Source organism: Macaca fascicularis, chromosome 14, assembly GCF_037993035.2.
Source record: "Macaca fascicularis isolate 582-1 chromosome 14, T2T-MFA8v1.1".
NCBI lineage: Eukaryota > Metazoa > Chordata > Mammalia > Primates > Cercopithecidae > Macaca > Macaca fascicularis.
The window spans coordinates 9694781-9722067 of record NC_088388.1 but is presented as its reverse complement, the minus strand read 5'-3'; the positions used below and the strand labels follow the sequence as shown (position 1 = coordinate 9722067).

Here is a 27287-nt window from a genome sequence, read left to right as displayed (position 1 = left end):
GCTAAGGGTTTGGGTTAGCTACCTGTTCAATGAGAGGGCAGAAACTAACCAGAGACTCGGGCTGGAAAGATACACCATGAAGATGGACTGAATCAGCAGGCACAGCCCTGTCGTGAATCCTGAGGTCTGGATTTGATAGTTTGGGAATAGAGAGGAAAGATATCAGGTCAGAAATCCTGGGCTCTCATTCAGCCTTTATCCTTTTCCAAAACAATCCCATTTTACCTCTGACTCTCATCTGTGAGAGGAGTTTAACAACTTCTGCGGCTCCCATTTCTTCCAGGCTTACACTGAGCACCAAATGAGAAAACTGAAGTGAAAGTCCTCCATATCTGGCTATGTGACCCTAGACCAGGTGCTTTCTCTGGGCTTCAGCTTTCCCCATCTGTTAACTGGGAACAGTCTCTGCCTGCTGCGTGCAACCCAGGCATTTATCAAGTTTAAATGATATTCGAAAGGGGAAAGCTATTCAAAGACTCCCAGTGTGTATACAAAGAACTATCATTTTTACAAGCAAACTCCATCAGCCTGATCACACCTAATCCAAACTTCTCAACCTTCTCAAGGTTGGCCTTTTTGCTTTACATCCACCCTCTCCCCGAAGAAGAAGTGCTCAAACAACATGAAAAGAGTCCATATAAATGAGTTAGTAAAAATAAACTGGAAACTAACCAAAACCTGTCTGGGGGATGCCTTGGGAATCAGAACACATCGAACCCTGTTACAAGGCTTCAGACTCTGGTCTTGGCCGGAAAGAGCTGATTCCTAGTACAGGTTTATGAAGGTCTGTGAGGCTACCAAAAGGCAACTAGATCTGTTTACCAGTCAGTATTGCTCATGCAGGAAAGTGCGGACTTCAGAGACTCAGAATTTAGCAGATACTTTCCTTTTCAGGGCTGAAACAAGACAGTATTGTTTACTTTTGTTTGTTTGTTTGTTTGTTTGTTTTTGTGTGTGTGTGTGTGTGTGCGTGTGTGTGTGTGTGTGTGTTTTAGAGATAGGGTCTTGTTTGTTTATTTGTTTGTTTGTTTTAGAGATGGTGTCTTGCTGGGGCACAATGGCTCATGCCTGTATCCTAACACTTTGGGAAGCCGAGGTGGGTGGAATGCCTGAGCTCAGGAATTCGAGACCAGCCTGGGCAACACGGTGAAATCCTGTCTCTACTAAAAATACAAAAACTTAGCCAGGTGTGGTGGAGTGCACCTGTAGTCCAAGCTACTCAGGAGGCTGAGGCATGAGAATTGCTTGAACCCAGGAGGCAGAGGTTGCAGTGAGCCGAGATCATGTCACTTCACTCCAGCCTAGGCAACAGAGCCAGACTCTATCTCCAAAAAAAAAAAAAAAGAGGGGAGGGGGGTCTTGCTATGTCATCCAGGCTAGTCTTGAACTCCTGGGCTCATGCAATCTTCCCATCTCAGCCTTGAGTAGCTGAGATTACAGGTTCATAGCTGGTTGTTGGCTTCTTCTTTTTGTTTTGTGTTTTGTTTTGTTCTGTTTTGTTTTGTTTTGGAGATGGAGTTTTACTCCTGTTGCCCAGGCTGGAGTGCAGTAGCGCGATCTCGGTTCACTGCAACCTTGGCCTCCCAGGTTCAAGTAATTCTTCTGCCTTAGCCTTCTGAGTAGCTGAGATTACAGATGCCCATCACCACACCCTGCTATTTTTTTGTATTTTTAGTAGAGACAGGGTTTCACCATGTTAGCCAGGCTGGCCTTGAACTCCTGGACTCAGGTGATCCACCCGCCTCAGCCTCCCAAAATGCTGGGATTACAGGAGTGAGCCACCACACCCAGCAGATTGTTTCCTTCTTAACCAACTTAACCACCTCAGCCTCAAGTAGCTGGGATTACAGGTGCCTAGCTGGTTGTTGCTTCTTAACCAATTTAATCAAGTCATTCATCTTTCCTCCTCTTCTCCAGCCCAATTCCTGAAGCATTCTAGGGTTTCATACAGTTCTTTTGGGACTGATTCTTAAGAAGAGATAGTAAGTAATAGGATCTCCAGTGGGCCAGAGATGTTGTATTCTCCAGGGTTTGCTATGGAAGAGAATCATTTCTTTACAAAACATCCCTGCCCTGGAAACACTGAGACAATCAGTTAACATTTTATAAAACTTAGTAACACCACAATTTCCTTTACAGAGTACAAATGTTTTCACTTCTATTACTCTACTTGATCTGCACACTGATTCCATGTAGTAGGCAATGCAGGTATATTACCCCTATCAGCCCATTTGGTAGATAAGGAAACTGAGCTTTAGTAGACTCAACCCACGTGGTCAATTTTTAACCAAATTGAGGCTAGATGGAAAGTCTGCTGGGTCCTAATTCTAGGATGGTATTACCCAGAGGCTTGGGGTGTACCGCATGGCTTGATCTTGCCTCCCTTCTGTCCCCAAAGTCACAGGTTGGCTATCTAGTGAAGCACCATAAAGAAAGTTCCAAATGGCCAACTCCTGACAGGTACTCAATGGCCTGGCCTAAGCTGGGCAGGTAGCAGCTAACTCCTAGAAGCAGCAGCTGGAGGAACAAGAAACCTGGCACTGTATGCCCCATTGGAACACCAAGACCACTGGGAGTGGTAACCTGAGATCTTAAATTGGGGAGGGCCGGAATGTCTTTGGCCACGGGCACTAGTCTATATGGGTGCAGGAAAACATGGACCCGCATAAGTGTCAGGAAAAGCCAGATGTAGCCTCAGAGGTACAGCCTCCTAGGGAAGTTGGGGAGACACTCAGATTGGGAGCCCCAACTGTTACGCTTCCCTCCTCACCAGCCAGCCATGCAAACCTGGGCGGCTGGGCAGGCCAGGCAGCTGCCCCAAGCAGCGCCAGCCCCACAGGAGCAGACACGTCCATCTGCAGGGTCCCCAGCCTGGTGCTCAATCACTCTGCATTATTAATAGGCGATGACTAACCGGCTGCTGCTGCAGAGCCAGGACTGGGCAGGCACAAGGGAATCCCAGGGGATCGCACGCAGCAAGGCCTACGGGCACACACTCTGAGGCAAGGCAAGGAGCAAAGAGCTAGCCCCAGCTCCTTCCCTGTTCCTGCCTGCCATGGCACCGCGACTGAAGGGCCAGTCCCCACAGTCCACCTCCACACAGAGTCCTCACCAGGCTCAAAAACCTACACAGTCACGCAGCCCCCAGCTCACACCAGCTCACACATGGAGAGTCACCAGCAGAGCCTCGCACATACACAGTACAGCTTCCCACTAACACCCCGAAATGTCACGCCAACATTTACACACAGTCACACCCACACACCAACACACACCAGCTGCATTTACACAGACACCCACACCAACACTCACCAGGACTGAGCCCAACCCAAACAGAGGAACTGGGTGACAAGGACAACCAATGCTGCCCCTTCCCACCCCTGCAGGCCTCCTCCTCTCACTCCCCTCAACAGGAAAGGAAACCAGCCCCTGTCAGAGGCCATGCGGGGCAGGCAGTGGGCAGAGAGGGCAGGGGGTGAGGGGAAGGAAGACAGTGTGAAACACAGTGTTAGTCAGAGCAGCAGAGCAGTTGCGGGGAACTGGACGCTATCCCTGGTTGGGGGAAAAGACCATTCATGCCATGCAAAATGTAGGGGACATGGAACCAGGAACTCTCAAGGCTGAGAAGTGAGGGAAGGGACGGCACCTTTCCCGCAGCAGCCAGCATGGGGCAGCCCCCAAACTGCTATGAACTGATGATTTGCATGAGGTCTGGACTGATCTCAGACAGCTCCGCATCTCCCAAGGCCATGCCCCCCACCCCTGGGAACCCACCCCGCTGGCTGCCACTGGAGGTCTCACCCCCAGCCCCCTCCTCAAACTTGAGGGGCCCTGTCCAGGGAGCTGACAGTGAGCAGAGCATAGCATGTCATGGGATGGTGTTTTCCATGGATTTTCAGGGGACCAAGAAACTAAATCAAAGAGAAAAAACAAGGGAGGGGAGGGAAAAGAACAAAATAAAGCAATAGAAATAAGCAGCCTGGCATCGGGGCTGGTCTAACCAGAGCCGATGAACATGGGGCCTGCCCCCAGGTCTCTCTGGCCAGGAATCTGAATTCAGGAGTTAGGGATTACAGCAGGGACAAGCCAAATTCCTCGATTTCCATTTGTCTTTTGTATTTCAGTTTGGACCAAAAAAAGAAAGAAAAGGGAAAGAGGGAAACTAAAAGAGAAGCAAAATCTAAAGATTGTCCAGGACGCAAAAAACAATTGGAAGAGCAAAACAACCAAAAAACCAAACAGGGAGAGGAAACAAAAGAAGGAGAATCGAACAGTTAAAAAAACCCACGGCAAACCAAACGGTAAGACAATTAGAGTGATATCTACCAGATAATGCAGTTTGTTTACCATAGCGTGTCCAATCCCTGCGTGCTTCACCGGAGATATAGGGGGATGGGGAGGAGGGGGATGTCAAAAAACAACAACAAACACAACAACAAAAGAACAGAACGAAAAGAAAAGAAAAATAAAATGACCAACTGTGAAACTCAAGGAAGGAGGAAAAAATATATATCTATATATATTTGGTTGTTTGTTCCAACCCTCCCACCTTAGGTTCAGCGAAAGTATTTGTTTAAAGAAAATTAAATTATAATGGAGGGAGGAGAAATAAAACACACACAAAAATTAAGTTCCTTCTTCTCCCCATCCGTCCCCCATCCCTCCTCTGGATTCCTCTTCCCCCTCATCCCCTCCCCGAAGAAGAGCCGTCTGCAGAGAAGGGGAACAGTTAGAGACCTTGGTTAGTAGAGAAGAAAACAACAAAAGAACTGGACCAAGAAACCAAAGACTTAAAGATGGCCGACATTCCGCAGATGAGACAGAAAGGTTAGTTCGGTTTTTCATTCATACCTTGCCCCACCTGTCCCTGCCCATCCCTTGGTCCCCTGGGTTATAAGCGTGTTAGTAACACACACAGAGTCGGCAACGGGGTTTTCCAACAGAAGGGTGAGAGAGGGAAGGCAGGGGATTAAGAAGCAGACCCAATTATGCAGTATTAGTAAGTCCTATCAGCTGAAATGTTAGAGAGTTTAGGGGAAGGAAGGGAGGGAACAAGGGCTGTGAGGAGGGATGGGCTATTGGTTGGAGCCATGGACTTACAGGTTTGTTGGCTAACTGATCAACCAGATGGCTTTCCAGAGAACTGGCTAAAGAGCGAGTTGGTGCTGGCCAACTGGCTGACCAGTGGCCATACCAGGTTAATGGATTAACCAGTTGGTGATGGGCCAGCTGGCTATCAGGCTGGAAGAAGAGTGGGCATCACCCCTGGAGAATCAAAGGACTGGCAAGAATGAAAGGCAATTTCATTTTGGAGGCAAAAGGAAGGGGTTCCCAAGGAGCATAGGAGGGACCATGGATGCCTGCTTTTCCTGGGGATGGAGAATACGCAAATCGATCCTGGGAGTCACTGAGGAGAGGGGCAGCTCCTCTGTTTTTGTTTTTTGTTTTTTTTCTTCTCATCCTTAAGAAAGGAAGAGAGAGTAAGTCGCCACCAGTACAGGGAAAAGGAAATGTTGCCCTCCATGGGCTGGCAGATGGCTCACACATTATATCAAATTATTGCAACCCTCCTCCCTCTCCTCCCCATCTCCCACCCATAGTTGACTCCTCCCACGTGTCCACCTTGACTTTTCAGAACTTTCCCCAAAAGTTCTCCAGGCTCTTCAATCACCCCAACCCCATTCTCTTACTCTCCGGGCTGCTGTCCCTCCCAGAATCAAGTGCCAACCACCACCACCACCTCTACCAGTCTCTAGAATTGGTAAGGCCATCCCGGCAGCATAGCCTCCTTTCATGTACACCCACAACCCCCTGAGTCTCCACTCCCCAGAGCCAGCACCAGAAATTCACCCCCCTACACCCATAAAAAGGAACCTCTAAAATCCCTGACTTCCCCCTAAGCTATAAGCGCACTCTTTCTACCCCAGTCTCTAGTGTCCCCACTCTCATGTGGCTCTAAGTTCATTTTCTCTTCTCATTGCCACAGACAGCAGCAACACCCCACCTTCCAAATTATCCTTGTCTTTGGGGAGGACACGTCAGAGGCACTGAGGCAGCTTTACTTAAGAGTATTAGAGATGGAGGGACATTATTGCTTGATGCCTGTTAAATACTAAACTGTACCCCAGAGAGTGTGATTGTGAGAAGGAGAGGTATTCTAGGGACAGATCCATTAGTTAGAGAGTTGTTATAACCAGTGGGCACAGGACTAATTCAGTAAGATAATGAATAAGGGCCTCGTATAATTAAAAATAACAGAATTCAATATTTAGCAGCCAGAAGAAGTGCTGAATAACCAATATTAATTATTAGTGATGCAGAAGCAGTTTACATAGCAAGAGAAGAGTCTAATTGCAGGTGCAGTGATGGGAGCCAGGGGATAGCGTGTTTTAAGAGGATTAGTACTGGCGGCTGGTAGGACTGTCATGAAATGAAGAGGCCAACTAGTCAGAACAAGGAACAATTAGCTTCAGGGCAGCTAAACAACCAGACCCAAAAAGGTAAGTGTTGTCTGGTTTCACTGCCCTAGTCAAACAAGGCAGGAATAAAAAGGCATTGGAGGTAAAAATCCAACTACTACTCTTTGAGTTAGAACTGGTTGTGGAGAATAAAATAAGATTTAAATGTTTTCAACTTTAAGAAGAAGATTCCATTTTAACAAGTAGAACAGCAAATTAAGAATCAGGACTGATGGCCGGGTGAGGTGGCTCACGCCTGTAATCCCAGCACTTTGGGAGGCTAAGGCGGGTGGATCACAAGGTTAGGAGATCAAGACCATCCTGGCTAACATGGTGAAACCCCATCTCTACTAAAAATACAAAAAATTAGCCGGGCGTGGTGGCGGGTCCCTGTAGTCCCAGCTACTTGGGAGGCTGAGGCAGGAGAATGGTGTGAACCCGAGAGGCGGAGCTTCCAGTGAGCCAAGATCACGCCACTGCACTCCACCCTGGGCAACAGAGTGAGACTCTGTCTCAAAAAAAAAAAAAAAAAATCAGGACTGAGAAGAAAGAGATGTGAGTTCTAACCCTTGGGCCTTCCACAAATTTGATGAGAGATCCAGCCTTCCTCTTAAAAATAGTAGGGTTGGAGTAGATGAGATGGGGCCCCTCTAGACCTAAGGATTATGGATCCAGACCCAGTCCAATGGAGATCGTGCTTATGGGGTCAATTGTCGTGAAATACTAGAATGCAGCTTCCACCAGAACCCATTCCTGGTAGCCTGGGACACAGCACAGGGAAGGGGTACACAGCAGCCTAAGCCTTCCCAATGGCCAGGATCTGGAGAGCTGAGGCTTCAGAATAACAGATGAGCAACGAAGGCTTTATCCCCATTCACAGAAAGAGCTAGAGAGCTCCTGGAGCCTAGGAGCACAAGCATGACAACACATGATGAATGAGAAGGGTATCAAAGTCACAGAGGGGAGAAGTCAGGCATCATATCAAGTGGTCATTTTTACCAAGTCTTTCTGACTCAAACACTAGCTCTAGGAATTCACCAGGCAGAAAGGAGAGCCTCAGGACAAAACTATACCCCATCTCCACCTTGAAATCTGAGTGTAGCTCCAGCCCGCTCAAGAAAGCCAAGAGAGGGGAATATTTACATAAATCATAAAAATCTGGGGTGAAGACAATCTGTGGAGCTTGAGTAAAAGAAGCTCAAGACAAAGAGAAGAGCAACCCACTCCACTTGCACATAAGAGGGACCCATTTTTCAGAGATACAAGCAGAACATTAAAATGGCTTCAAGATCTGAGAACATCCAAGAATGACAGAAGCACAGGACAAACCCCAGCCTCTTTGCATTTTGCACCAATGACAACAACCAGGCCCTCACTCGGAGGCAGAGGAACAGAGTGGTTTCAAAGTCAGACTTCCAACTCCACCACTTCCTAAATGGATAACCTTGAGCAAGTTCTTTAATCTTCTGTGTCAGTAAAATCGGAATAATATCTCCACCTCACAGAGTTGTCATAAAAATTAGGTGAGATAGTAAAGACAATGAGATCCTTGAGGCCAGGGGCTAGTGGGGAGAGACGTTACAGTGCGATCTGAGAAGCGCTGTGACAGAAAGATAAAGTCCCGAGGAAATTTAGAGGAGGGACCAGGAGAGGTGTTCTTCTGGTCTTGTAAAGTGAATTAGGGTCGGGCGCGGTGGCTCATGCCTGTAATCCCAGCACTTTGGGAGGCTGAGGTAGGTGGATCACTTGAGGTCAACAGTTCAAGAGCAGCCTGGCCCACATGGTGAAACCCCATGTCTACTAAAAATACAAAAATTAGCTGGGCATGGTGGCAGGAACCTGTAATCCCAGCTACTTAGGAGGCTGAGGCAGGAGAATCACTTGAACCTGGGAGGCAGAGGTTGCAGTGAGCCGAGATTGCGCCACTGCACTCCAGCCTGAGAGACAAAGTGAGACTCTATTGCCAAAAATAAAAAATAAAATAAAATAAGTAAAAAAGTGAATTGGAGGGTTTTTTCCCAAGAGGACAAGAAGTAGTTCAGTGCTCACACGAAGTAGTTAGATCTGCTACTTTTGGACATGGGTCCTCGCGTCCAAAACCTTACCAGTTGTCTTCAAGAAAGAGACCAAATGGATCAGAAAAAAACTACTAGGAAAACAACTACAAACACTCAATAGTTGCTGATATTAAGCCACTAATTTGCTTACCATCTAGAAGTACAGATAAGGAATGACCACAAATATTGACAACACAGGCAGAATGTGATGAGAGGGCTCAAATACACGTTTCCAAGGGCTCAAAGAACATAGCCAAGAAGGAAGGTTGGCTGGAGGAATGGATCAAGGAAGGTTTTATGAAGATGGTGGCATTTAAGCTGGGCTTGAAGGATTGAAAAAAACACAACTAATTTGTTCCAGGCACTGTGTTGAGTGTTTTAAGGCAATACCCCAGTTAGTCATCAAAAGGCTCATTCTCACTTTGCTGATGAGGAGCTGAAGCTCACAGAAGTTGTATAACTTGCCTAAAAACACTCAAACTATTGGCAGAGCTGGGATTTGAACCTGGTCTTTCTGACTCAAACCTCAGATCTAGGATTTCACCAGGCAGAAAGGAGGGCAAATGAGTGGTGTCTGTAGGAGAACTGTGAAAACAAAGGGAAAAACTAAGAAAGTTGGCATGGATGAGTATGGAGAACAGCACAGCAGGCCCTGAGACAGGGTGTATGCCATGCCAGAGAGGGAGAGAGGCCTGGGCAGGAAGGAGAGGAAAGGAATCTAATTGCCTGATGGACTCCACCCCTGGGGACTCCATCCTTAGGGGAATGCATTCCTAAGGAATGCATTCCTAGACTCCCAGGGGTCTCCTCATCCTTAGTGACTCCATCCTTGGGGACTGCATGCTTGGGGACTCCATCTTTGGAGGGTTGCATTCTTGGTGGACTCCACCCTTGAAGACCGCATGCTTGTGGACTCCATCCTTGAGGACTGCATCCTTGGTGGACTCCAACCCTGGGGACTCCATTCTTGGGGATTCCATCTTTGGCTATTCCATCCTTGGGGACTCCATCCTTGGCAGATTCCATCCCTGAGGACTGCATCTTTAAGGTACTCTGCCCCTGGGGGACTCCATTATTGGGGAATCCATCCTTGGGGACTCCATTCTTGGGGACTCCATCCTTGGCAGACTCTATCCTTGGGGACTCCATCCTTGGCAGACTCTATCCTTGGGGACTGCATCTTTAGGGGACTCTATCCTTGGGGACTCCATCCCTAGGAGAATGCATCCTTAGGAGACTCCATCCTTGGGGACTGCATCCTTGGGGACTCCATCCTTGGGGACCACATCTTTGAGGGACTCCATCCTTGAGGACTGCATCCTTGGCGACTCCATTTCTGGGACCTGGAGGAGCTCCTGAAAGCCTCTGCAGCAAGGAGAGGAGTTATCCAAGCTGGGCAGGAGGAAGCACCATGTGATATTTGGATAGCCAGCTTGTCTTCCAAATTTGGTGCTGGCTAATGAGGAAATGGGTTTGCACACTGCTTGCATGGTGGTGGGAGGCAGTTAGGAAGCATACTGGGTATGGAAGGAGAGTGGGCCCAGGATTTAAAATAGACCTCGGGGAATCCTCAGAGGTAACAATTCCTGCCAAGATCCTCCAAGAGACACCTCCAGTCACAGTGACCTCGAGGGCTGGATTTGAAAGGAGAGAAAGGAGAGAGCGAGACACTGTCTCATCAGGTGCCCCTGGTCCTAACTGCTATGTTCTGAGAGCCTCTAGATGATTCCAGGGATAATTACCAAGTCCAAGGGAAAAAGGGAAATTCTGCCTCCTTCCAGTCTTTGGAGCTGGCCTTTGACCCACTCCCATGGCTGCAGAAGCAAAGGGAATGGAGACCCCTCAGTGCTGGTTCTCAGGCAGGTCCTCCCCAGAAGGCCATCTCCCTGGCCATTCTAATCAAATGAGAAAAATAACCTGGAAACCACAGTGTTCTCAGATCCTGGCCCTCTATCTTATTAAGGCTGAAGACAGATGTCATTTCTCCCTGTCCTTGCTCCTGGCCCACCAAACGTGGGGGAGACAGAATATTGATTCAAATCACTCCACCCATCATCACCCTTCTTATCACATAAGTGTTGTTCCAATCCCAGGATGTCACCCAGACACTACAAAAACTTGATTGAGGCCGGGTGTGGTGGCTAACGCCTGTAATCCCAGCATTTTGGGAGGCCAAGGCAGGAGGATCATTTGAGGTCAGGAGTTCGAGACCAGCCTGGCCAATATGGTGAAACCCCATCTCTACTAAAAATACAGAAATTAGTTAGGCATAGTAGCAGGCACCTGTAATGCCAGCTACTCAGGAGGCTGAGGCAGGAGAATCACTATAACCTAGGAGACGGAGGTTGGAGTGAGCCGAGATCATGCCACTGCACTCCAGCCTGGACGACAGACTGAGACTCCGTCTTTAAAAAAGAAAGGGAGGGAGGGAGGGAGGGAGGGAGGGAGGGAGGGAGGGAGGGAGGGAGGAAGGAAGGAAGGAAGGAAGGAAGGAAGGAAGGAAGGAAGGAAGGAAGGAAGGAAGGAAACTTGGTTGAGTAGGGCTTCTCCATATCAGCACTACTGACAATTTGGGGTTAGATAATTCTTGGTTATGAGGGCTGTCCTGCAAACTGTAGGGTGTTCAGCATCATTCTGGCCTCTACCCATGAGATGACAGTGGCACCCCCAAGTTATGACAGCCCAAAATGTCTCCAGATGTTACCAAATGTCTCCCGGGGAGCGCAACACAATTGAGTGACTGAGAAACACTGCTCGAGGGACACAAGATTCAATAAATTACTCTTTGAGGCCAGGAAAAACAGGCCCATGAAGGGCCTGGTGAGGCTGAACTTGGCCACAGTCTAGGCCTTGAGTGAAGGCAGTGGAGCCAAAGCATGGCTCTGGGGCTGACCTTCCCCTAAGTAGCCATGACGACCAAGAGAGGACTGCTTGTCTGCAGCTCCAACACTTCATATTTATGGGTGTGGACTGGAGTCAAGAAATTCCCCCAGAATCCCTTTTCAAAGAGAGTGCCCAATCAAAGTCTTTAAGCAGACACCCTCTGTGGACCTCAGGACCTGCTTTAGGGTCCATATGACCTGCCTCTGCTCTGAGCCTTCTGGTAGAACAATCCAGGGGAAGAGGTTTCCATCAGTTACCAGCTTGGACTCTCAACTACGGGAACCCCAGGAAGAAGCAACCAAGGGTCACTGTCTACACTCAGCACTACTGAGACCGAGTGTCTCCTCCTCTGTATGGCTTTTCCACCTCCCCTAGCCACAGACCTCTCCCTCGTCTTGGTTATCACTCTAGTCGTAGGGTGTTTAAGGTTTCTGCTGTTCACTTGGCACTGGCATGGCTTTGCTCTACTCAATTTTTTTTTTTTTTTTTTTTTTTTTTTTTTTTTTTTGAGATGGAGTCTCGCTCTGTCGCCCAGGCTGGAGTGCAGTGGTGCGATCTCGGCTCACTGCAAGCTCCGCCTCCCGGGTTCCCGCCATTCTCCTGCCTCGGCCTCCTGAGTAGCTGGAACTACAGGCGCCCGCCACCGCGCCCGGCTAATTTTTTGTATTTTTAGTAGAGACGGGGTTTCACCGTGGTCTCGATCTCCTGACCTTGAGATCCGCCCGCCTCGGCCTCCCAAAGTGCTGGGATTACAGGCGTGAGCCACCGCGCCCGGCTGCTCTACTCGCTTTTAACAGACTCATCTTGTCTCCTCAAGAGCTGAACTCCTGGAAGGGCAGGGATCATGTCTTTTTTCCCCGCTCTGTTCCCAGTATGGATGTGCCATGTATTTTTTGGTCATATGATGCATGGGGACTCTGAACTTGGAGCATCTTACCAAAGTCAGTACCAGGTGACAGCACTGGTCATAGAGAGAGCAAAGCGAGCAGAAAGCACCAGAGGCAACTCCTCCATACTCCCCAATAAAATGTGTGTGGCATCTGAAACTGTCACAAATGCACGTGACACACTCAGGTGCACCTGGTAATGACAACGCGGGACAGCCCTCTGATTGGGTAAAGGGATGATTTGACAAGAAGAGGAGCCCTGCATTGAGAAGTGACTCCATCAAGCATGTCACTCTCTGAAACGCAGGGGCCACTAAGAATAGGCACATTAGTAGGAGCCCGGCTGCAACAGGTAGTGGCAGGTCTGAGGAAAAGCAGCAGGACTAGCTACTGTGTTCTCCTGGCAAGGAGAAGTGGCATTAATGAGGAGGTATCCCCACTAGATCATCATTGATGAAATCAGAACAAGTAAGAAGAGTGGGAGGCCAGCCAAGATCCTGAGCCTACTGACAAGTCTTTCAGTGGGAGGAAGGGGACGAGAAGGAGGATGACAGGAGGAGAGACGGAAAGTTAGCCACCACACCGCTAGAACCAGGAAGTTCAGAGAAGATAACTAGGAAGAGACTGGCCAGAGGCCTTTGGAAAGGAGAAGAGGACCACTGCTAAGAGGAACTGTCTGGTGGGAGCATCCGGGAACAGGAGCTCCTGTCTGCAGGAGCCAATGCAGCAAGGTCTCTGAGCACCTGTATGGGCTTGCCCAGGAGCCGGAGGAGGCAGAAAGCAAGCCATGGATGCTGGGAGGGCCTGGCAGCCCTCCCAAGGGCTGAAAGAAAGAGAAGGAAAAGAAGGGCATGTCCTGCCCAAGGAGATAAGGGGCCAAGCCCCTCCTCTGGTCCTGCTCTCTGTCACCCACCTGCTACGCCACCACCTCACTGGCTCCATCTCTGCCTCTGCCCTAAAAAATCCTCGGCTGGGGGCAGAACACATCCTGCCCCCACACATAACTCAGGCTTGCCTTCATGCTTTGCTGCCCAAGTGTTGGGACACCCTCATCTTCTCCACCAGGCCAAAGCCTGCCCACTCCACAGGAGCCCCTCCCCATCCCCTGGCACCCAGGCACACCCATTCAGGCACTGGCTCACTCCTCCCATCTCCTGAATTGCCCTCCTGCTAAATCACCTGATTTCTTAGCCCCAATCCTTGAAAGCCCAGCTGCTCCCAACAACCTGAGCCCAGTCCTTCCCCTGCCCTCAGGCTCCTGCCCAGGGGCAGCTCTGGAGCCTCCTCCTAGCTCAGCTCCCTAGTCTCTGAAGCCTGCCAGCCACTGCAGCCTTATGTTGGGACCCTCACAGCCCCAATCTCTGTTCTTCTCCAGAACCACACCTCACTGCCCAGCCCTGATCCCTCCATCACAAGCTCCCGGCAGCCCCCTCTCCCAACCCCCGTTGTGCCCCAGATATAGCTAATCCCTGGCCTTCTTCTCACTCCCCCTACCTGGCGCAGGTTTCGGGTGACCCGGACGTCGTGCCAGGCGTTGTCGTTGAACTTGCCATTGACGGGTTCCACAAGGGCCTCGAAGGCACCTGAGCCTAGGTTGATGACCAGCCAGACAGCCCCAGACTTGAGGGACAGGTTGACGTAGTCGGCCGACTTGCCTGTGTGCAGCATCAGGCCGTTGCGTTGCAGGGTGCGGAAGGCCAGCGTGATCTCGTCAGTGCTGCTCTGGATGGGGTTGTGTGACAGGTCGTAGCAGAAGAACTCATTGCCTTTGAAGGTCGCCACAAACTCCTCCTTGCCTGGATGCCATGGTGTGGGGAAACGGGAGAAGGCTGAATGGGGTAGGGTACGCCAGTGCTTCCCTCTCCCCTCCAGCAACCCAGGCACTGGTCCTGGGCACCAGGAGCCCAGAGGTCCCAACCTGTAGCTTTAGGCCCCTTTCCCTCCCTTGGCCTGTCAACCATCCTCTCAGGACCCTGCCATCTCTGCTGTCAAAAGTCAATGTCCCCCGTGTCCATTTCCAAACCAGGAGGCTGCTAAGTGGCTCCCATACTGACAGCTGACAATTACTCTGCCACAGGATCCGGCAGAGCAGAGGGTGCTCACTGTCTCCTCCCCAGCTACCTTCCCATCGGCCACTTCCCTTAACAAAGGGACATAGAAGGGAAATAAGAGGCTCTGCCTTACTTTTCCCTGGGTGCTCCTCCCATATGGCAGGGTCCACAAGGGCCTCGTACGCACAGCCCACCTCCCTTCCTGCCCCTCCTCCAGCGATGGCCAATCTCAGTGCCTGAAGACAGTTTCAGCCTCACCATATGGGATGGGACCAATAGGCCTGCTGTTCAGCAGGGAGGAGATGAGGAGAATGGGAGGTGGGGGAATGGGGGAAGGGTCAGGAAGACACACAGGAAGGCAATGCAGGTGACAGGGATATGCACCAGATAGCAACAGGCCACCAGGCAGAGCTCACATGGGTGGCCACCGCCCCAGCTATCATCTCCACCCCCAGCTCCCTACTCCAAGCCAAGGACAGCGCAGACAGGCCCAAGGTGGAGAGCAAAGAGTGCCTGGATGTGACCTGTGTGTGCCCAGAGAGTGACAGGGCAAGGGCAGGCCTGGGCCTCGTGTGTGTACATGTCTGTGTATGTGCATGTGTGTCCGTAGGCACCTGGCACAGGGCCCTTCCACTGGCACTTTTTAAGCAGAAGCAAAAACTACTGGGAGAGCCTGAGGGATTGTCAGCATTCTGTAAGCTGGTAACAAGTGAGAAGACAATGACTCCGTAGTACCAAGAAGTTGAAGTTTCCGTCCAACACCGGCACAAGCCAGAGTGCAAGCAGAGAGAAGAGAACCGGATATGAAGTCAGGACAAACCAGAGGACCTGGGCTCTACCAGTGGCTACTTCTGGCCATTAAGCAGTGGCACACAGCTGGCCCTGCCTACCTCACAGGACAGGTGCAGGGCAAACAACACTGGCCGTGAGAGTCTTTATGAAGAGGCCAGGCTAACCAAATGCGGGAATTCTCAATAGATGCTCCCAAGGCCCAGGCAAGAACAGGCACAATGCCAAGGTGTATGCAGGGCCACCAGGAGGCACTTGCCTTCCCCTGGTGGGAGCAGGGCTCAGCAGCAGTGCTATGTGTTGAGGCAGTGGGGTGGTGGCAGGGGGGGTCTTGGAGTGCAGATTCTGCAGATCCCCTCCCCGCCACACACAGCCTGCTTCTCTCTCTCTGGGCAGGCTGCCCACAGCCTCTGTCCTCACTGCCTCCGGATGCCAAGGCACCAGCTGCTGCCCCTGAGCCTGGCACAGCACTCGCTGCAGCTGGCAAGGCCCGGTTTCCTGAGGCCACAGGGCAGCAAGGCTGGTGGGGGCCTGGGCAACATCGGGACAGTCTGAATCCCTTCCTCTGTCTACTTAGGGTACCAGTGGGGAGGGCCAGAAAGCAAAAGTGAGGACCCCAGCAGAGACAAGAGGGGAAAGCAGGGAAGAATGGCAAGGAGGAGGGAGGTGGGGCAGAGCCGGGGAAAGGTGAACCATCGCAGAGACAGACAAGAAATGAAGAAGGCTCAGGACTGTGAGGGAGCAAGAGGGGATGAGCGCGGCTATCTGGATAAAGGAGCAAGCCCTGCGGGGACAGGTACAGGAGATGGGAAAAGAGCCAGAAATGAAAGTGGACAGGGACCTCTAGGGAACAGAAGCCAAGGCTTTCTGGGGCCTTGCTGTTTCCATAGCAACGAAGCCTGCTGCCCAGGCACTGGGAGAACCAGGGGGCTCAAGGACCAGAAAAAGGAATGTGTTTGACCTTGGTTTTGCCACATGTACTAGTCCCAACCAGAAGCCACTCCTCCCACTCCCTCACCTTCACTGCAGTCAAAGAAAATATCATTAAAGAGAGTCAAACAGAAAGAAAGAAAAGAATAAGGCAACCGTGTGAAACAGTGATTCGGACAGAACAAAAGAGGCCAGCAAAAGGGAAAGAGGCGGGTCTGGGGCTGGACCGTGGCTGCCAAGGCCAAGTAGAGAAACGAGGCCATTCCTCAACTCCTCAGCTCTGCCTCCAGTCTCCTGGGGCAGGTGGCAAAGCTAGCTACTCCGGAACCTGCGCCTCCACGGGCTCCAGTCCCTTTGCCACCAGAGACCTGGGTCAGCCCAGAGACGCCAAGAGGCCTGAGGAGCAGCCAAAGAGAACCTGAAAGCCTTTGAGAAGAGGGACAGAAAAGAGATGAGCAAAAAAAAAGAAAACCAAGGATGAGCAAGTGTGGAAAGAAAACCCGAAGATGGTGAGGAGAGAGAAAGAGAACCTGAGTAGGGGAGGTCGGGGCATGACTTCAAGGTACTGGTGGAGGGATTCTACTGGGGTGAGCCTGTGGGGGCGACCAAGGGGCTCAGCAGAGCACAAACCAGATCTGGGCTGAACAAGCCCTGAAGCACCAGGGGGCGCTTTCCCCCATCTCGCCGTTCTGGCGCGACTGGGAACTACAACTCCCAGCAGCGCTTGCACAGTTACCGCCCCTAATTGCTCCGGACCCAGGAAGGAGGATAATAGCTGATGCTCGTTTATCTCCCACAGTTGGGGAGTCTGTAGCCCTACAAGTGTCCCCAGTGAAGATGAATGTGGCTAGAGACTAGTTGTTGTGGTCCTGCATTTCTGAGTACCATGCATGAGGGACAGAGCAGCTGCCTCCTTTCCAGGCCCAGTTCCCAGACCTCCTCTGGGAAGGTCTCCAGCGCCCCCCTCCGCCCTCCCTACTCTCGAGCTCTACAGCTGTCTGTTCTGCTCACTTGGCACTTATTGCCTAGTAACATCTTGTACTGCTCCCTGGAGAGGAAATGTGATGTGAGAAAGAAGACCTGGGCGCTAGTGCTGGCTCCACCACCAGCTTTGTGACCTTGGCTTGTCACAAAGCTGGGCTCTAAGTCCCAGCCTCCCCCTCTGGAAAATGGAGCTGATCATCAAGAACTGCACAGGCTGCTGTGGGCATCTCAGAAAGAGAAAGGTCAGTGTCCAGCTTCCTCAACTGTAAAGCATCCCACAAATAAACGATTCATGCCTGTTGGTAACTTTCTGCGTGTGCTGCCTCTCCCTGTGTCTCCTCTCTTTCTCAAGGATTCTTTTTTTTTTTTTTTTTTTTTGAGATGGAGTCTCACCATGTTGCCAGGCTGGTTTTGAACTCCTGGCCTCAAGCGATCCTCCCACCTCGGCCTCTCAAAGTGTTGGGATTACAGGCATGAGCCACCGTGCCTGGCCTCAATGAATAAACTAACTCCTCTCAAAAGAGCCTACACTTTTCAAATACTTTGCATGGACCATACTTTATTGTAGTTATTTGTTAGAACATCAATCAGCCCCTTGGGAACAGAGCCTATCGGCTCATGTAAGATAAATTTGCTGAGCACACAGCTACTTATGTGCCAAGAGCTGTGTAAAGGACCAGGGGCATAGGAACAAAAATATCCAATCCCCGGCCTCAGGGAGCTTGGTCTAGTTTGGGAAGCAAACAGGTAAAGTGACAGTTATGATACAGTGTGATGAGCCTTCTAGTGGAAGTGTGGACAAAGGAAACACCGGAAGTGACCAGGTCCGCCTGGGGTGTTCAAGGAGACTTCCAGTGTGGATGGCCTGGCTGCTTTTTTAAGAGTCAGACAAAAGAGACACACCAAGTCATTGGAGAGAGGACAAGGATGGCAGAAATCCAGGCAAACAGAAGAGCAGACTAAAGAATGGAAATAGGACTCCATAGCCCCAGTGCTTGGCACCCACTGGAGTTCCTTGAGGACTATGTTATAGTGGCTTACAAACTTCTTAGGAAAGAGATTATCTTAAGAGAGGCAGCTTCAGTACAGAAAAAGGAGCTAGAGCCCCCAAGCAGGCTTAAAGGCCCTGTGCTGGCCACAGCTCCCAACCAGAATCTCTCTGGACTGGGCACCTAGCAGGCTTCCAGAATTTGATGGTTAAATTGGGGTTGCCCTGCTGCCTGGTTGCCTTACCAAAGAAACAGACACTTCGTAGGGATCAGCCTGAACAACTGCCACAAAAAAAGATACCTGTGTTCTACAAAGAGGTCATCAGAACAACTGGGCTTTGTGAAAGAAATGGAGGTGTGTGGCCCTTCACACCAGGGCAGCTAATGGGGCCTTTGGAATGGCACTCAGGGAGCAGGCCCATCAGTTCCCACAGGCCTCAGAGAGGACAAGGGGATGTGCCTGCATTGACTTGGCTTCCCCCCAGGAAGCACTGTTAGCCTGCAGCAGGATGAGGGCTAGGCTCTCTAGGGACCATGGGGATCACTGACCTTTTGTTGACTGGTGCACATCGCCGGCTCCTCCTCTCCCGGCCCCCCCCTCGGAGAACAGTAAGGACCCTACTGGAGAAGCAGAATTGGGGAGTCAGGCACAGGGGCTACCGAGCCAGTCCCTCCCCAGCCTTGAGGGGATGAAGGGCCCTCTCCAGGGTGGAGGTGCTGCTTGCAGGGACTTTTCTGGGGACTCCCTTGCCTTCAATACCTCTAAGGAAGGAGCTGCTTGACAAACCAAGGACGATCAGCCCCACAGACCCCATCAGACTCATGATCACCGACTTCCACTCTTTGCCTGGGGCGGGGAGACTGGGCAGAGGAACAGAGACCTCACCATGAGTGCAGGATCCCTCCTTCCCCACAGCAGGCAAACAGGCCAGCCCTCAGCACTGGAGGCCCCCAGTTCCCCCTTCCAACTGCCCGCTCCTTCTCCTAGCCTCCTTCATGAGGCATATTCTCCCCACCACTCTGCAACTTTGCTCACACCCTTTATGCTGGGTCAAGCTCACACTTCCCAACTCGTTCAAAAGCCTGACACAGGCACCCCTCTCCTCCAGAAACTTCTCCAGATTTACACCCCAAGCTCCTCTTCTGTTCTTTCCTGTCCTTGAGGCTCTCACTACACCTTGAGGCCATCCACACCTGCTTCATTCAACACAGTGAGTGCTCAGAAGCTCACCCTCGTCCAGTTCTTTGCCAGTTAGACCCCAGAGCTTCCCAGAGATTTCCAGGGGCTTCCTGTAATTCCTGTCTGTTCTTCATCCCACCATCGTGCCTACAAAAGGGCTGTGCACGTCAAAGGAGATCCTGCCTAGAGCTCAGCCTGGATGTGGGCAAGCCCTTTCTCAGGAGTTATTTCTCACTCCCCACCACCCCCCTCATCAGCAGCACCTGGGCCTCAGTCCAAAGGCCCTGGTGGGCACATGTTACCATGTCTGGGTTCCAGGCCGGCTTGAACTCTTCACCCCACCTCTCCCCCGGCCAGTGAACCTGTATACTCAGCACCTGGCTTCCAGGTACCCAGCCCTACTTCCAGATCCACAGGATGGCTTCAGGATGAGAAAACTCAGTGATGAAGGGGAAAAGTCCCTATATGGGCTCTTAGTCTAACCCCAGTTGCAAATCCCCAAACTTGAACTAGAATAATACTTGAGCTGTGGAACTTTCCAGGGGGGCTTTCTGAGATCCTTTGGGAGGGGCTTCCCTTATGACAAAGGGGAGCCACAGCCAGCACCCATAGAACCAGGCACTGAGAGGCAAGAAGGATGTGAGTGAACCAACCAGGGCTCCTACTGAAGACTCTCCATTTGGGACTTCCTCTTTCCCCACACTTCTTGCCATAATTTCACATCCCTGCAAGACTCCAAGGCCTCTACCTCCCCAGACCTAAATCCAACGCAGATTTCATATCTATACGAGTTTCTCCCTGTAGCCCAATCTTGGTCCTGCCTACAGGCTAAGGACCCCACTCTGTTCCTCAGTAAGATGACCCCCCAACAGAGGGCTGAACTGGGCAGGTCCAACAGTGCCAAAGGGTCTGGAAGGCCAAAACCCTGAGCTCAGAGAGAATCAGTGACAGCAGAGGACTGGAGCAGGCCAGAGCTGGAGGAGCTCAGACAGGACTCCTGGGTTCTGTCTCCAGGTTTACTTAACACCAGGGCTCTCAAAGATGGTAGGCACTTAGTCAAAGGAGTGCTAAAATTAAATGCCTAGTCCCAACCATACCACCAATTAGGGCTGTGGAATCACTAACGAGTCATTTCATCTCTCTGGTCCTCAATGTCATCATCTGTCAAATAGGGTTAAGAGATGTTCAATGTAATCCCAGCACTTTGGGAGGCCGAGACGGGCGGATCACGAGGTCAGGAGATCGAGACCATCCTGGCTAACACGGTGAAACCCCATCTCTACTAAAAATACAAAAAAAATAGCCAGGCATAGCGGTGGGCGCCTATAGTCCCAGCTACTTGGGAGGCTGAGGCAGAAGAATGGCGTGAACCTGGGAGGCAGAGCTTGCAGTGAACTGAGATCGCGCCACTACACTCCAGCCTGGGTGACGGAGCGAGACTCCGTCTCAAAAAAAAAGAGACGTTCAAAAGACACAAGGGTGAAGGCGTGCGGGTGGGCAGGGTGTTGGGAGTGCACACTGTGGAAAGGCAGAGACCCTACTCCCATTCCCTTCTAGTCATGGATGGGGGCCTCCCACAGTAGCAGGGTGAGGGTAATGAGACTGCCTAAGACCCTCTTTCTCCAGCCCATGCTTTTCTCTTGTTACTTAGGTCCATAGAAAAGAAAGAATGATTAGAATGAGTGGAAGGAAATCAACCACCACCATGAGAAAGAAAAAAAGCAAGATATACTACTAGGAAAACGCAAAAAAATGGTGACTGGAGACAACGGCAGGAGTTCAAACATCTCTTGATGTCAGAAACCAAGGTGAGATGTAGGTGGATGGAGTGCTTCAGGGTGGGCAAAGGAGAGGGGAGCACACAGACAAGGGCAGGCCCCCACCCCCACCCCAGCACCCCCCAAATAAAATTAAGAAATGGCAAAGGAAGCGGGTAGGAAAGGAAGGAAGGTGTCAGGACAGGTGGAGGAGGGAAAGGGGACAGGGGAGGGACAGGGAGAAGAACAGAAAATCCAGGCGCAGGTTGGGGGCAATCCAATCCAATCCAAACCAAACCAAAACTTCAAACCATACCTTCGCTGTTTAACGTCAGGTGAGCCGGACCTTGGAAAGGGGAAGGAGAGAAAGAAAGAAAGAAAATAAAAAGAAGAAAACAGAAAGAAAAGGGGAAAGAAACAAAGAAAACACAAGTCATCAAAATCAGCCAGAGAGAAGGGAGAAAAAAGCTTTTGCTGCCACAATTTAAAAACCCTTTTTAACTTGTGACAGACATCGGGGGGGGAGCCCCAGCCCAGGAGCTGAGGAGAGGGGCCCGATGCCGAAACAGCGGGTGGAGGGCACAACAGGGGAAGAGAGAAAGAGAGATTAGGGGCTTCAGAGAGGGTGAAAAGGGTACAGGCAGAACCGGAGGAAGGAGGGGCGGGGAGTCGCTGCAGGGGGGAGAGGAGATTTTGGTTTCTTTTTTTCTTCTTGCCGGAAAAAAAAAAAAGGAAAAGGAGGAGAAGCATTAGGCTGGGAGGGTTGCTTTTTCCTTTTTCTTTTTTTCTTTTTTTTTTTCTTCCGGGAGGCGGAGAGAAAAAAAAACGGTCAACGAGAAAAACGATTCAGATGGAGGAGAAAATAAAACACAACACAAAAATCAAAGCCACCTGGAGAGAGAGAGAGTGTCCTGTTAGCATGGGATTAAGCGGGCAAGGGGGCCTCCAACCCCCCAACACCCCTAATTCCAGTTACCCCTAGGATGCTGACAGAAAAGGGGGAAAGATGGGGGGTATAAAGAACCCGGGCCTAAAAGGATCCCCCACTAAAGCGGGGTTTGGAAGGACATCTGTTGGGTTCTAATCCTCCCAGCTACCCTTCCCAATAACCTCTGTAGGGATAGTAGGGACCCTGCACACCTGGGTTCTAAGAGGAAACTGGAGTTCAAGAGGACAAAATTAGTGAGGAAGCAGGTAAGAGAAGGTAGAATCTACGGAGACACTGAGAGACTGGGCTCAGAGCTCTCAGACAGCAAGATCCAAAGAGGACAGCCAAGCCCTATGGGAGGAGGCCCAGCTCTCTGAAAGGTCCAAGTACATCATTCATAAATTACAGACCCCCTTTCTCTGGCCAGGACCTCTCTCAAATGACCCAAAAGCTGGATTTTGAAAATAGAAAATGGACTGATAGGAAGATCAGCTAGGATTTCCATCCAGAATTACACTGGCCCCTTGAGACAGCCTTGTCAGCCCTAACCCAAAGTATCCCTCCCCAGCCTTAGTGGGAAGGAATCTGGCCCACTGGATCAGTACCCTTGTCCCCAACGGGCACCAGCCAAGGAACGCACTCTCCTAGAGAGGCTGGCAGCACCAGGCCCCACAGCTGGTCTGAGACCCCAGGGCTCCCTGAGATGTCCAGCCAGCTCCACCAAACCTCAGAGCCCCCTCCTAACCCTAACCCCAGCCCCACTCACTCCCCTGTGGTGTCTAGCCAAGAGGGTAGGAAAGGGAACAGCCCTGCAGTGCCACTGTCACCCTTGGAAACCAGCCCCACTGCTGTGGCAATGAGATGTTAACCCTAGGGATAGAAAGCTGGGGCCAGGATGGAAGTAGCAAGGTTAAAGAGTTACGAGTATTTCTGAGACGAAGCTGGGGGCCAGGATGCCTGGGTTCCAAGAGGAAAGGCAGTGAGGAGGCCAGGAAGGACATGGCCAGATGGTTCACATTTCCCTCTTTGCCCCATCTCTCTAGGGTGGCATTGGTTTCTCCCCACGTCTGAGTCTGAGGCCACTTGGAGGAGGAGGCCACAGCCACTGAGGGCAGCCTTAGGACTGAACAGCTCTTGGGAGGACGTAGGTTTTTATCCATGACACAGGTAAGGACCCAGGCATTTGAACCGAGTCTCCTCATTCCTTACTCTGAATACCCTCCTACTCTGCCACCAACCCTTTCCCCAAGAACTACCAGCATCTCCGTCCAACCCTAAACCCAGGACCCAGACCTAGAGCCCTCAACCCACATCTGACATTCCCTGTCAGAAGCAGCCTTGCTCTCAGGCTCCCACCCTTGAGAATCCAGGCCTCTGCCCACCCCCAGCCCAGGAGCCAGGTGCCCTGTGAACCCACCCTCTGTCTCCCACAGGCCTGACTGCTGCTGGGGGAAGCCACATCTCTCTCTCCCAGACCCTTCCACTGCCCAGCTCCTCGCCAGCCTCATTAGCATTCGGCAGTCTCCCTCTGTCACCACGGCAACCAGCTGCTCAGCTCCCTCAGGCGTGACAGCACCAGCCATCTTGGTGAAGGGGAGGCTGGTTCCCTTCCTGTCTACCCCTGGCTCAGCCCCAGCTGGCCCCAGGGTTTTCTCCCTAAAGTCTGTCTCCCCGCTAATCTGAAATCTCTGCTCCCTCCTCCTGGCCCCCAGCCCCATTGGGGTAGGTATTCACTTCCCCACATCCACCTGTGATATCAGCCCCTCCTCCCACCACTGGAGAAGAGACTGGCAGTGATGGATGGCATTGCCAAGGGTCCCTTCCTAGGGCACTTTATCCAGCTACTTCTGGTTCTCTTTGCCCTGCCACAAGAGGGTGGGAGGAAAAAGGAGGTGCTCGGCAGGGGCTGCAAAGCAGGATCTTGGGGTTCCTGGAGAAAGCTAGGCCTCGGGCAAGTGTCAAGCGGGAAGAGGGTGAAGGTACAGAGGACTCCTTAGAGATATAAGGAGGGCTGCAGGGTCCAGAGCACAGTGCCACAGAGGAAGCCCCCAGCCCACCCACGTGGAACCACGACCTGCTAAACCCACCTCCCCACCTTCAGTCTCATCCCCTAACTCTCCTACTGAAACCCCAGAGAGGACCACCATCAAAAGAAAGATGGTGATAGGTGACAAGGTTAAGAGACACAAAAGCAGGCACAAAGACATGTCACAGAGTGACACAGAGATGCATCAGACTCCTAGGTGTGTATACACACACATACACACACACACACAGCCACCAATACGCAGCCCTGCACAGCCACTGACATGCAGGCACCCACAGTGCCACCTCTAAACCAGCAGACCACCACGCCACCCAAAGAAACAGTGAGGTGGCATCCACAGGCCTCCTTCCCCATGGGTCCCCAAAGCCCAGCTTCCCTTCTTGTCCCTGTCTATCAGCCCCTTTCCTCTCCCCTACTCCCGCCAGACTCCTTCTTCCCAAGTGCCCCCCTGCCTTTCTTCTTTTGGCCAAGTTGTTCCCCATTCCTGCCCCTCCCTACAGCTTGAGGCTTGAGTCTTTCTCTTCCCACCCCTTCACTTGCCCCCTCTCCTTCCTCCATCTCTCTGCTCCTTCCTTTTTTCTCTCCTCCACCATTTTTTCCCTTTCTCTCTTCCTCCCTCCATCTCTCCCTTTGTTCCGGAGGAGACATGACATCAAGAGCAAGTAAAAGTCACATCAGCACTAAATCTTATCTCCAGCCCTCAGAAGGCTGCGTCCACCCAGACATGCAGACTCTCTCTCTGACATACACACAGAGGTAAACACTGACACACGGAGATGCAAACACAGATGCAGACACACAAAGATGCTGATGCTCTACACAGGCATACAGAAATGTGGGCCACACCACATATGCATCGATGGAGGCGCAGAGCACACCCACACACTCAGACACAAAATCATGTTACATGTACACAGCATATATCCTGAGGCGTGCACAGAGACACACAGACCAGCAGAGCTGTATAAATGTATGTGTATGCAGACATACACACACACATATACATACACACACACACACACACACACACACACACACATCGGCCAGCTGGGCCCAGGAGACCTGAGGACCCCAAGGAGAAGAGATTTCCAAGAGAGACAAGTCAGACCATGGACATCACAAGGAAAATGGGTTCCAGCCCCACACTCAGGCAAAGAACCTTTTGCTGCCTTTCTTTCCCATGACTACTGCATCCTTGGCACTTTCCTCTGCTCCTCCCCAGGGACACCCTTGCCCTCCCACTCCTCCTTCCCAGGAGAAGGGACTAGGATGCCACCTCATGCCTGCTCTGCAGCCTTCTTCATGGTGGCTATGTGAGCTCATCTTCAACACAGCCTTCAAGCCAGGACTACCTTCTTCCCGCTCTCAGTCCACCCCAGAGAAGGAAAAGAAACACAGGGAAAGCCAAACTGCTAGAGAAAGAGTCAGAGAATGACAGAAACCCAGAGAGAGCCTGGGGAAGGAGAGACACATGGTCCAGGGACAGAGTCGTAGAGAAAAGGAGGTAAAGACAGAAACTGGACAGGGAGAAGAGGCCAACAAAACAGGAGATAGAGAAAGAACAGAGAGATCTCAGAGAGAGGCAGAAGCCCTACCCTTGCCCTCTGACCTGGATGAAGGAAGAAGCAGACCACTCCTACCTAGCAACCTGTAGGGCAGCGGCTAGGGGCCTGATGCAAGTGGCAAGTGCTGGTCACAGTGGGGCAGAGAAGCTGCCCCAACTATACACCCCCAACCCCCTACTCTGCCAGTGCACTCCACCACCCTCCAGTCCCCTGAGCCCTGCACAGTGGCACCAGACTCCAGGGCAGATTTCCCCCAAGCACAGGTTTCTGGGGCAACAGCCCACCCCAGCCTGCCCCAGCATCTGGCAAAATTGCCTTTCTAAGTTTCTTAACTTGGGCTGAGCTAAACGTTGTCTACCCAATTATTTCTGGGCACTTCGGAATCCTGTCAGCCCCGTCCCTCCACCCTCACCGCTCATCTCTTCCCTAAGAAGAAAGGCCGGTCAGCAGCTCCTGTGAAACCCATGAAGAGGGGATGCAAGAGAGTGGGGCAAGGCAGCCAAGGGAGGACCCCAGCCATCCTTCTCCAGAGAGGCCCTAAACATGGCAGGAAAGGGAGTCCTTGGGTAGCCAACGACAGCCCCTCCTGTAGGATCCCCATAGCAACAGATCCACTACCCCAGCGACCGGGAGGCTTCACTCACCTTCCATGGGGTGCTCCTCTGCAGCCAGCGAGGTTTGGAGAAGGGAGAGGCAGAGAGAGAAGAAAAAGGAGGGCTGTTAGCAAAGGTACCACGGACAGGGGCTCCAAGGGGAGAGTGGAGTCCAAGCCCACCCAGACCCTGACATGAGTCACCCAACATGGAAGGCCCAAATCTCAAGAAACAGCTATGTTGGGGATGAGGCAGAGACAGAGCTACTCCCTGAGTCAGAACCTCACACACAGTCAGCCAGTACCCATCACACCCAAGCCTCAAGTAACATTTCAGGAAACTGAGGCCCAGGACAGGGAAGTAACCACTCAAGGTCACACAGAGAATCTGAGGCAGGGCCAAGAGTGGCAGTCAGGCTTCCCAGTTTCCCCAGACAGGCTCCTCCCCTGCGTTCCATTGCATCTCAGAGACATGGGGACACACTCACACCACTAATTGTCTCACAGGGTTTACTAGAGACACACTCATGCTCAGTGACACACTGACACACATAGGCACTTAGCAATCCAGTGACACACACCATCTCACACAATTCACATATAAAGCCTCTGTACACAGGACCCAACCACCTACAGCCCCTGACCCTCCCGGGGGTGAAAAGACATCAGGACACAGATAGAGAAAACATGATTCTGCCACACAGCACTGTGTGACTTTCATCCTATTCACTTAACCTCTCTGAGTCCCTACTGCCTCTTCTGCAAAAATGAGAGGGGTGGACTGGATAGTTTCTGAGGCCTCTTCTGACTCTGATTCTGATTCTAGGACAAATGTCTTCTTAACATCTGGATGAGGCCAAGGCTCCCCAGGCTGGATGGCCATGCCAGTGAGGGAAGAGAGTCCAAATTCAGTAGGCCACACTGGGCCCAGAGCTAGACCATGCCACATTCTTTGGACAGGCAGACCTCATCTATTAGGGCCCTGCCTGGGCCTGGCCTTGGAGCTCACCAAATGGGTCAAGGGAGAAGACGGAACAAAGAGAAGATGGAGATAATTCCTTCAACTAAGCTATAACTCCTCAAGCAGGCTGGACTCTGATCTGCTTTGTAAGAGGATGGAGGTGCCCCCAGTTCCAAACATTTGCCATGTGCCCACCTCCTGGGAGCCTTTAGATGAAGCAATAAGCAGG

The 27287-nt window shown here is 51.5% G+C and overlaps 1 protein-coding gene across 42 annotated transcripts in view; it reads right to left on the bottom strand.

The window, feature by feature from the left end:
* NRXN2 (neurexin 2) overlaps positions 1 to 27287 on the bottom strand; it is a 117810-nt gene that overhangs the window by 66847 nt on the left and 23676 nt on the right. For 12 of the 42 annotated variants that reach the window (XM_005577384.5, XM_005577395.5, XM_005577393.5 and 9 more), the window contains exons 3-7: positions 26150 to 26167; positions 21282 to 21311; positions 18578 to 18649; positions 13780 to 14081; positions 4327 to 4371 (exon numbers count right to left, since the gene is read on the bottom strand). In XM_005577384.5, the coding sequence (XP_005577441.3) occupies positions 4327 to 4371; positions 13780 to 14081; positions 18578 to 18649; positions 21282 to 21311; positions 26150 to 26167 (467 nt within the window). The remainder of the gene's footprint in view (positions 1 to 4326; positions 4372 to 13779; positions 14082 to 18577; positions 18650 to 21281; positions 21312 to 26149; positions 26168 to 27287) is intronic. The other 30 variants (XM_045372044.3, XM_005577388.5, XM_005577396.4 and 27 more) reach the window with 13 other exon arrangements.